The sequence below is a fragment of the Lottia gigantea genome (assembly GCF_000327385.1).
Source record: "Lottia gigantea unplaced genomic scaffold LOTGIsca_168, whole genome shotgun sequence".
NCBI classification, from domain to species: Eukaryota; Metazoa; Mollusca; class Gastropoda; family Lottiidae; genus Lottia; species Lottia gigantea.
This window is the reverse complement of record NW_008708100.1, coordinates 69,974-81,426: the sequence shown is the minus strand read 5'-3', so window position 1 is coordinate 81,426 and position 11,453 is coordinate 69,974. Positions and strand designations below refer to the sequence as shown.

The following is an 11,453-nucleotide window of genomic DNA, read 5'->3' as shown; positions in this document are numbered from 1 at the left end:
CAGAATAAATACATTAACAACCTTCCTCTGGATTATTTTAATTTCAATGTAAGTTATGCATGTGATATTTCATTTTTTTAAATAGGCTTCATTTCTTAGAATTAATACAACAATGCTATAGAGAGATGTCTAATTTTCTTGACATCTTTAGGGTTTATATAAGGTAAGTAAGCATTTCCAGTCTGCGTGAATACGACAAAAACAAAATCCTGAAAATAATGTTGTTTTAAGAATTCAAAATTACTTCACTGTCATTGCAATAATTCTGTGGAATTTTTCAATCAGGCGAAACAAATTATAATCGAACTTGGGTGAAGCTATTTAAAGATAATATTCAAATCATTTATACATGTTCCAAATACCATCACAAAACTTGAATGTAAAAGTTTTCGTTTATCCTTAAATTGATCTTTTTATCCTGACTGGTTGTATATATACTTTATTTTGATATTTGATGTATTCTACCCCGATTAAATTTTTTTAAGTGGTCACATCTCACATTAAACAGCCAGAGATTCCTTATATAAATAAATGGTAACGACGTTCGTCAGACAGAATTCAGTTGCAACAACAGGTGGAAGTAGTATTCTGGCTACTGTTAGTCAGAATTCAGTTCCAAAATCTGGAATTGTGAATGAAAACCAGAGTTTGGTCCCACAAACTGGAATTGTGATAAATTTTCTTGGTAGCCAGATTAAGCTGACAGTATGTGCTACTCAAAGAAAACTGATTTTGTTGATGAAAATATTTGTCAATTTGAAATAATATTGCTATTTACAATGCAGATTAAATCTCTATAGTAAATACTAGAGGATTCGGATATTGAGTTATTATCAGCTACTCTAGGACTGATAAAGCAGATAATGTAATTTACACTGACTTTATGCTCAGTTCACACCAACGGCGCTTTGATCGCGCTTTAAAGCGGAGTACAAAGCGGTACCAAAGCGTAACAAAGCTCGACTAAAGCGCCAGGGTCGTAATAGATCGTTGGAAAGCTTTGAGCAAAGCTGGATATTCGGCAAGAGCGCCAACAAATTTTAAACTGTTTAAAAATTTTGGGCGCTCTGTCACGAATTGATTAAAGCGCCGAGAACGTATCAAAGCTTAACAAAGCGTAACAAAGTGCAGCAAAGCTTGACTCAAAGCATAGGAAAGCTTAACAGAGCTTTATTCAAAGCGGGGACCCCAGTCTTCACGGTCTGTCACCACTTGATCAAAAGCGGCATGAAATCGGCCATTTCTAAATTTTCCAATGCGTAACAGAGCTTAACAATGTAACAATGCACAACAGAGCTTGATAATCGTAACAGAGCGTTATTTAAAGCGTCATAACCGCATCAAAGCTTAATAAAGCTTATCAAAGCGCGATTTAAAGCGTAACAAGGCCTGATCAAATCGGGAAATAATTCGTCCCCAAAGCGTAACCAATTCGTATCAGAGCTTATCAGAGCGTAACATTACTTAGGAGATCGTGATATTTTTGGAAAAGTAAACAAAAAATGATGGCGCTTTGCTCGCCGATTTAAAGCGCAGCATTCGCCGTTGGTGTGAACTAGGCATTACTGAAAATATAAATCATCTATCAAGCCGTTCGGAGAATGCTTGTACTTTTTGAACACCTACAGCCCCCGCTTCTCGATGTGAATAAAACAGAGTAGTTAGAAACAGTTTAGGAAAATCAACCTCATACATGTAGATGGTAAATAAAATGCTTTCAAAATTATTCTTTAAATTAAAACACTTGAAGGAAACCACTATTTATCTTTCAGGTTTATCACAAAATCACACCTTTCCATTAAAATACGATAAATACAATCTAGATCATATATATTATAAAATATATTGTCACCTCGACATTCTGGTTTAATTTACCTAAAGATATTCTTAAGAGGTTTTCAAAACTATTTAGCAAATTTAGCAAAAAAGCAATTTGCCTGTGGTTCGTGTTTAATTCACTTATAGAAAGTGAAATGTATTGACTACTCTGATAAAAAATATAAACGTAGAATTTGTCTTTTCAGATATGACGATATAACACAGAATAAATAGGAAATAAGACAGGAATACAAACCGACACAGTTTACTTCTGACTATCAACCAAAAACCACAATGTCTCAATTAGGATTAGCACGACCTGCATCACAGATGAGCGTCATGCAGACTAGAATGTCACTTCCGGAAATACAGCATCCTCTTTCAAGGATGAGCAATCCAGGAAATATGAACGTTACCGGGGTATCTAAATCACAAGATAGACCATTTTCTCAGATGTCTCAAGGTCGTCCGCTAGCTAATGAAGAGCAACTGTTCGTTAGGAAGAGTTTTAGTGCCATGGGTCGACGTGAGAGTCGATTGCGTTTCAGAAAAGATAATTTTGCTCAGCCTCCACCTGCAATCGACAGTATACCAGAAGGGGTGGAAGTTTCTCAAGGTGATCCAACCAAAACAAGAATGCCTATTTTCGGTAAGTTGAATCCATAAGGAACCTCTATGTATTATGCTTCATATTTAATCTATTTAAAACTATCATTTAAATCAGGAATTATTATTCTTATATATCTGAGCTCATAGCAATTGACTGGCTTTTCTATTTACTGGCGATTAAGATGACTAGCAAACTATTGACGCGTGATTCTGAAATTTCAAGATCATCATATAACAATTATTACTTGCATCAGAATCGCACACCTTTGCTTTAAACGTACATAAGTATTTACGTATACTCTTTAACATGTATCGGGTGTGTAGGGCTACAGGTCATATTCTTTTTGGGCAACTTGACTTCAAATTCATTTAGTAATGCACCTGTAAGGTATGCAATCTATGATAATTAGCATAAGTAGACGTGATAATTGTAGATTTTCGAGCGGAACCATATGACACTAGGGTGCATCCAAGGCGGTTTAATATACCTATTTTAGCTCCTTGTGTGCATCATATTCCAATAATGTACTACATGTAAGGAACATTTTGGCTAATATTTATACAAAAAATGATACAGGAAAAAATGGTAGAATGACTTTTATTCCATCAACCAAATCAACAATATTCATGACTTCATTTGCACCTATTTGACAAAGATATTAACCCCTTATGCTTGATGTTAATCAATGTATTCTCAATTTTTCACGTCTATGACTGATATCTTAAATCTGTGTTTATTTTTAAAATCCCTATCTAAACATAATTGTGTGATATTTCAGTCCATGTGATTAAAGTTAGACCTCCCCAATGAAGTGTCAGATTTCAAAGTGTGTTTATTTTGTATATATATGTATTTCGATATTATGATATGTCATGACTATCGACCTCTAGACTTGAATAATCGATACATATCTTTAGTATAATCTAGGTTTTTTTCTCCATATTATTTGTAAAGCCTACCTACACTATGTAGTTAGACCAAGTACACTAATTTAACTTCTGTAATGAAATAGCTAAGTAAACTATCTGTCATAATTATCAGTGGGTTTGTAAGCAAGGATCTGTCCTGCTTTGTCCGTATTGTCCTGCTTAATTTTATCGTACTTTGCCCTCCCTGGGAGATAATGGCACAAAAAGTATATTTGTTTCAATGGTAGCTTAACTAGAAACGCTCCCCATTAATTTTGCAGGAAGTCGAGCAGAAATGGCTGATAGAGAAGATATAGTACCACCAAGTCGTGCTGGTAGAATGTCAGCAGCATCAACACAAGCTAGACTAGAAATAGATGAGGTATATGATCAAATCACAATATTTATCACAATAAACAATAGTTAAAATTCAACTTTACCTAGAATACTAATTGTTTTTTTTATTTACTTTCTACATATTTCTACAATACTGTATAATCATATTCTATACCTAGTTTATATTATCAATGATACTATGTGTACTATTTCGGTTATCATACCCCCCCTCAAATGATATATTACCTACCTCTCTTTGTCTGTTCTTTGGACTGAGTGAACAAATCTTCCAGCTTGCCAAATCTGTGTAAATAACAGTAAATTTTATTTTGATATAGCTTGAATCATTATTAAGAGGGAAGGTGAAGAATAATTACCGTGAAATCAAGAAAAGATTTAAAGACAATGATCCCGAATTGAAGGGTAATGTTACAAGGTACGCAACTACATTCTATATAGATCTAAAACAAACCATCGACACGGAGATCGACAGTCATCGACATAATAAAACACTCAGATTTTAAAGTGGCGTTATGCAGTTGTATGGACTGGAAGGGCATACCCATTCTTCAGTTATAAAGATGCCACCTTTAACTTGATTTGTCAACTAGGAGTATATTTTGTGTTATAATTCCAGAGAAGCTTTAAGCAGAATATTGATGGTGATATTAAACCGACAACTCTCCCAATCTGTTATATCGCGACTATTAGAACGATTACATCTCAAGGAGAAGTCAGTTATCAGTTTTACAGAATTTCACTCAGCTTTCAGAGTGGATGAAGACAGGAATTATCCTAAATGGATGGATCCAGTCACCAGAAACGACAAAGTGAATATGTCCGCCTCACAAGTTCACACACAATTAAAAGAGAAAGCAAAACAAAGGTACAGACGAATATTGAATTAACATAACTCCGAGTAGTAAGCACTGTTTTACTCTCGTCAAGAAAAAAACCCTAAAAACTAGCATTTTGATCAATTGCTCAATATTGGCTGAAAAAGCATCTTTCTTATTCAGAATTCTAGAATGATGTTCTTCTTAAAAAGTTACTGAATGAGACTACTGTTTCTACTCATCAGTAGGTCGTTGAGATGATTTACAATGCCGATATTCCCGTTTTACCGTTTCAGGTTTATGGATCTGGCTGATATGATTCCGCAGATAAATCCAGGTGGATCTGGTCGAATCTTGAAACCAGAATTCAGACAAATGTTGAGTAAGATGATGTTTTATTTGGAAGATGAAGAATTTGATAAGCTCTGGAATAAGTAAGCTAGTTTGTGTGTAGTTTGATATTAATGACTGACAAACCTATGCAGTCTGTCAACGATGTCAATGAGTACTCTAAATCTCAAAGCCTAAATGAGAGTCTGCAACATTCGAATTATTCGGAGATGATACCTACACTAAAAAAGTGACTCAAAAAGTGTTTGTATAAGGTTATCCCGCATATAACCTCAATAGTGGCATATGAGAAAGTCATCACTGTATATTTATATATCTACACAAATTTAGGTAAAATTCTAACAATATATCCCATACTATAGATATGATAGAGATTGTGAAGGAGTTATAAAGGGTGAAAAGTTTCTTAAAGCACTGGGTATACAATGGAGAGGTATGTCAGCCGAAAGTGAGAAATGTCCTCTCTCACCGGTTGTAGAACAAGGTTTGTAATTAGCTATTCACGTTTTACTTCAGGTGTAATGCACATTCGGGATATAGAAAACACAAAAAAAAGCAACGTGGCTTGTAGAGTGTTTCTGAAAAAGATATGATGGGATTCTAACCATGGAAAAGTCGTGATATTACACGCTGTCGACTGAAGTTACCCACAGAACTGATTGATATTATGATTTAATATAACACGACACATTATCTAAATTAGTGGCAATGAGCATGCCTGTATTTCAACCGTGAAAACATATGACCTTGTAAATTTTGCCAAAATGAACTTCACAGTTGTATTTTTTGAACAGGAAATCCATCACCAGAATCTGAGAGAAGTAGCAGCCGAACACCAAAACGCAGAGAAGTAGAGAGAAGGCAACAGTTAGATATTGAGCGGTGGTTAAAAGATAAATTTAGAGAGGGATTCTTTAACATGAAAGAAAGCTTTGAAGTCAAAGATATTGACAAATCTGGCGTGGTATGTTCTTTATTATGTAGCTGATCACTAACTATGGTTGTGTCTAAATTATATAAACTCTTCTTTAATTGATAAACTGTAATACTTCTATTTTCTCATGAAAATTGGATCTGATTTTGTTTTATACCGTTTTCATTTCTAGGTATCCTACGATGATTTTCTAGAAGTTTTAGAAACACACGGTCTCAAGCTGGACAAAACTCTTCTCGGGGCATTCCTTTCGCGCTGCAGTGTAAAAGTTCAAGGCCGGGGAATACCCTATAGAGAATTCCTCCATAGATTCCAAGACAGATCCGAAGATGGAATGGTCCATAATATCTTATCTCAAACTAAGCACAGGTAAGCCTTTATACATATATTATAGTTGATTTCAGATGGATGCACAAGAAGGGTTGCTTCGTTTCGAAGTCAGACAATTCATTTGATCAACTGATTTACACTATCGCTATAGGTTTGTTTTCAGTGCCGCTCTAAAAGATCTGTTTTCTTTTATTTCAGATTTAACAAGCCAGGCAGTCCTAGTAATAATTCAACGTTAAGTGCTATAGAATCACAGTTAATGAACATGTTTCAACGAGATTTCCTGGCTCTTCTTGCTACGTTCAAGTAAGTTGTTGAATTGTCTTGTACCATCTACCTTTTACTGTTTTGTAACTGCTGGATTCAGCTAACCTGGTTTCCTTGTTTTATTGATTTCTGGATGTCCGATAACCAAGCTTATCGTTGGTTTGAGTTCATGAGAGCAGTGTTATTTGTATACATCTACCCTTTATGAGACCCACTACAGCCTTACATTCAATATGATCTCTATTAAAGGAATATTGACAAGTTGGGTCAGGACAGAATTAGCTTAGAGGAATTTCGAGCTGCGGTTGAAAGTCGTTTTAATCTGGAATTAACAGACGGGCAATTTGATTCTTTTATTGATCGTCTGCCATTGGATGAAGACGGCGACGTTATCTATGGTGAATTTATGAAACAATTTGATACCAAGTGAGTTTTGCTGTACCTTTCTTTCTTTTTATAAAATCAAAAACGATAATAGTAGTTACTTAGGACTTATATGCTTTATTTCTAATGACAAGTGACATTTACCCTTAGCAATGGAATGAATTTTCAGTATATTGGTATGCCCATTGTTTTCAGAGGAAAAGCGCAGAGTTTATTTACTGGAAAGAAGAAGGTAGATATTCCACTCCAGGAAGAATATCTCGAGGAAGCACCTAGCCATCGACATCCTAAAGAAATATTTAAAGTCATTAAAGATTTACTGAGTAGGAAATTCCAAGAAGTGGAGAAGGAGTTTTATGATCTTGACGACACCAATACTAGACGTATTACACAAGAGATGATGTATCAGCTTCTTAAAAGGTAAAGTTGCTCTTATGAGTGCCATGATTCTGCTAGATAATGCTTTTTTAGTATATTTTTTAACACACCTATAGGCAATTGACTCATTACGGACACGCCTGTCAAATAGATCGTTCTTCAACCCAGATATTAGACATTAGACATTAGTTCAAGAGAAAATATTAATTTGACCTCCATTGAAAAAGTACAAAACTAAATAGGTTCTTTCTTCGGTATATATTTTAAACACGTATACGTTATCTCTATTCTGTTTTTTTTTCTAGGTTTAATATAAAGCCTCACGTTTCTCGGGGTGAAATACGGGATTTGTGGAAGACGTTTATCACCAACTCCGACAGAACTCTTGACTATCATCAGTTTGTCCGCCATTTTGGATTCAGTATTAGATCTGCGGCCTATCCCAATGCTAAATATTGTCCTCCGCGACATGGCGACTCTGATTGTATGGTTAGATCCAGGAAACTGAATTCTACGAGAGATTTATTAGAAGATAATGTTCGATCCAAGGTAATTTTGCTTTTATTTTTTTCTCTCACTTTGCCATGCTTCTGGAAACCTTATAATACGGAGCAGTGTTCACTGAAGTAGGCGTACTATTTTTATACAATGAACACTGATGTTTTATAGTATAGACAATAGTTAATGTACTCTCTTTTTTTTGTTTTGGATGTCACAATGGTTTGAACGGATTCGAATTTTCAGAATTTTTTTTCCAGATTGAGCTTTTGTTTGACGATCTACGCCGAGAATTTCAGTCTATGGATGTATTTAACACTGGGTTTATAACAGTAGAGGAATTTAAAGATATTTTATTGGAACTAAATATACACTTGTCTGAAGTTGAACTAGATAATATTACTAGGAAGTTTAATACTAGAAATGATGGCAGGTAAGCAAGAGGCTGAAACCATGTTTTTTACTATGGACTATAAAAGAGTCCAGTTGAGTACTTCTCAACTATTCATATTGCACCATTCTAAAAGGCTAAGTATACCTGTATCTTGTTATTGGTCTAAATCAATTACTTTTCTTTTTGAAATAGGGTCTCTTATGTTGAATTCTTGAAACCATATGAATGGAAACAGCAAACATGGCGTCATGGTAACGATATGGCTACTGTTTTACAACAACCACTAGCAGAAGATGATGGAGCCATTAGTCTACATGGTATAACTAATAAGCTAAGAGAAAAGGTTGGTACCTTCAGTCACAACTTTTCATCGTCATTTTTTAATCTGGGAAAGACGGAGCTATTGTAGATTCATTTTAAACTAAATGTTTGTTCGACGGTAACACAATAACAAAATCATTACACATTTTTTTTTGTATATACCACTGTTATTCTTTACTTTACTACAAATTGTGCTGTCGAAATCATGAAATGACTTATTGGTTTCACATTTCCATTGGTTCAGTTTTTGTCTCCTACTGTATAAAACCGTCTTTCATTATTTTTCAGATGTCGGGAGATTGGAAGACGTTACGACGCGCATTCCGGAAGTTAGATCTGAATGGAAATGGATATCTATCCCTGCCTGAATTCAAATCTGTGTTAAAACTAGCGAATGTTATTCTAGACGAAGACGAAATATATCATGTAATGTCTGAATTTGACAAAGGAATGTCAGGCAAGATTTCCTATGATCAGTTTATACAAGAAACCTTGAGACCAAATACAAGACTGAGTACTGCTGGTACCAAATCTGTTATGTTATGAAGTATGCAGGTGAAGATTATTCTGAATAAGCTATCTGTGATTAATAACGAACTTGTGATATATATTGTGAGAAAATAATTACTCTACAGTACTCATTTACTAGTGGTATCCAAATCATCAGAGGTACCAGGAACACTCGAGTCCCAAATTTACGTATATCATAAGGAGATGGCTAAAATAATACCGAATTTATGAGGTTAATAAACTTAAAACCACTTGATGTATACAGTGGTGTAACCTATTTTCGTGGATATAAGGATTCAACACCAAATTTCGTCAAAGATTAAAAAACGAAAATTTTTTTTTATGTCTTAGATGTTTCCTCAGATATTCTACAAAATAATTAAAATTATTTCGATTTCTTTATGAATCCTTCACTTTGACCCATATTTCATGAGCAACCAACTCTGCAACGGCGGCAGAATGCGTCACCTATTTTCGTGTACAATGTTTGATCTATAAATAAGTCTAGAAAAACACGTTGTATGGATACCGGGTGGTATAATTAACTTCTCTTAGTATTTATCTTTAATATCAATTCATTATAACTAGTGACAATTCCTTCAAAGAACCACGATTAAAAAAAAAATAGTGACTGACAAAATAAGATACGTAGCGAGATTTATTGCTAAAAGTCACTGAAACAACATAAGAATATGGTCCACTTTGTGTTCCATAGAATTTTTCTGCTGACACAGAATCCGCTAGTTGATCACGTGACTTCATTCGTGGGAATATAATCTAGCAGACGACTCTTGGAACTCCGATTACAGCTTGGGATTATTAGGAATTTCGGCCGAAATTGTGACGTTTGGTAATAACTGAAATCCGCCCTTTTGTATTTGTCAAAGTATACATTAATAATTTTTACCTCGCTTGAAACTACTGGATTCATTCTACTAGCTGACATTGTAGAGAAAACCCATGTTTATCAAAACAAACTAATACGGAGGTCGCGCAAGGTCGCTCATGTAATCCACGAATAATAGGTTTCCACGAAATTAGGTTACTTGACTGTATTTCTTTGTTAAGGTGCCCTCACACCATAACGATCACCATTTGCACATGGTTACGAATACTGATGGTGGTCATGAGTTGAGTTGCGTTCTCATGAAGCTGGTGATCGCTGTGATGTGAGGCAATCTTTAGTAATGCTCTAAATATCATGTTAAGGAAATTCTATGAATCCATTGGGTAAACAAGATACGAGGATAATCGCTCTAGCAAGAATCTTGGTCAGATCACAGAGCTGTAATCTAATCTATAGAGGTTTGAGTAATTTCTCTGTTTTCTACAGCTTTGTGAATTTCAATAAGAAAATTTGAAATTAATATAATGTGTGTCTCCCTGTATTTGAAGTATGGCTACATATAATACTTATTTAACAGTAAAGGATGGTCTGTTCAGTAAATAACAGAAGAAATCGATATTACTCCGTTTCATTATATGAATTTTTCTGTCTAATATAATATGTCATATTTGTAAATGTTACATGCCTGCCTGTTTATATTGTATGTAATTACTCTTATATGATTGTAACATCCTGTGCTCGATAAATTGTTTATACTCTCGAACTATAAAAAATAACATCTATTATGTCTCTGACAAAAGACCTTACTCTGCCATACTTCTTTACGAATTTCATGTCCGCAAGTTATGAATTAAGATAAAATTTACCATTAACGGTTAGAACATGTGTATTTTTGTGCGTTATTTCCATTAACAGGATTTAGGATGGTTTTTGTTTTATCCGAATATTTATACTTGATGATATAAAAAATGGAAACCATCTAATAAGGAATAAGCCTTCATTGATAGTAATGATTTATTTTGTTACTAGTTTATAACAAAATACAAAAATCAAAATTAAACTAACTTATTAACAAACTTAAATCACATTTAAAAAACTTACAATATTCTATATAATGTAGAATGTACAATAATTGCACTCGATGATTCCCAAAATAATCTTTTGGTTGTCGAAGAAGCATTAAAGACGAATAATTTTATAGCATATATATAAATATAAACAAACAACCCTAGAGTATTAATTACATAACACAAGTCTTTGAAATAATTAAACATGTTCAGCTGATAACAGACGTGTAAAATGTCCAAAAGTATAAAATGGGGTAGGAATACCATGTAGATTGATAAACACTACATTTCACACATGCATAGATTGTCCATCTCATAAAATTCGTCTAGTATAACAGAATCAATAGCCTAACATAAATACACACATACTCACGTAAATTGCAGTTTACATTTTTTATATGTAATGATATGTTGAACATTTTCCTTCACAAGAGACTAAACCTTACCCAACATCACAACTCACACCTTTCATCGTTGAAATGCAACCATGTTGGAGATTATAGGATAAAACACTTAACATTTCGAAGTTTCGCAATAATTATCACCTCTCCACCGATACATCGAAATATATGAGTTATCACACTGTATGACTAATATACTATATTAATTATGATCATAAAAATCACACACATAGGTAGCAAAATTAAGATCTGGTTTAAGCTCA

The 11,453-nt window shown here is 34.1% G+C and overlaps 2 protein-coding genes across 2 annotated transcripts in view; one reads left to right on the top strand and one right to left on the bottom strand.

The window, feature by feature from the left end:
- Positions 1–8,911, top strand: LOTGIDRAFT_238765 (hypothetical protein; the record flags this gene model as incomplete). Its single annotated transcript, XM_009051446.1, has 16 exons — positions 1–48; positions 2,025–2,467; positions 3,618–3,718; positions 4,011–4,108; positions 4,310–4,558; positions 4,805–4,942; positions 5,222–5,343; positions 5,654–5,823; positions 5,966–6,162; positions 6,322–6,429; positions 6,640–6,816; positions 6,970–7,194; positions 7,458–7,701; positions 7,911–8,083; positions 8,237–8,387; positions 8,654–8,911. The coding sequence occupies exons 2-16, from the start codon at positions 2,113–2,115 to the stop codon at positions 8,909–8,911; spliced, it is 2,766 nt and encodes a 921-aa protein (XP_009049694.1). The 5' UTR covers positions 1–48; positions 2,025–2,112.
- Positions 8,912–11,102: 2,191 nt separating this feature from the next.
- LOTGIDRAFT_173664 (hypothetical protein) overlaps positions 11,103–11,453 on the bottom strand; it is a gene marked incomplete at both ends in the record, with an annotated part of 32,182 nt that continues 31,831 nt past the window's right edge. The window contains one exon of the mRNA XM_009051445.1: positions 11,103–11,115. Within this exon, the coding sequence (XP_009049693.1) occupies positions 11,103–11,115 (13 nt within the window). The remainder of the gene's footprint in view (positions 11,116–11,453) is intronic.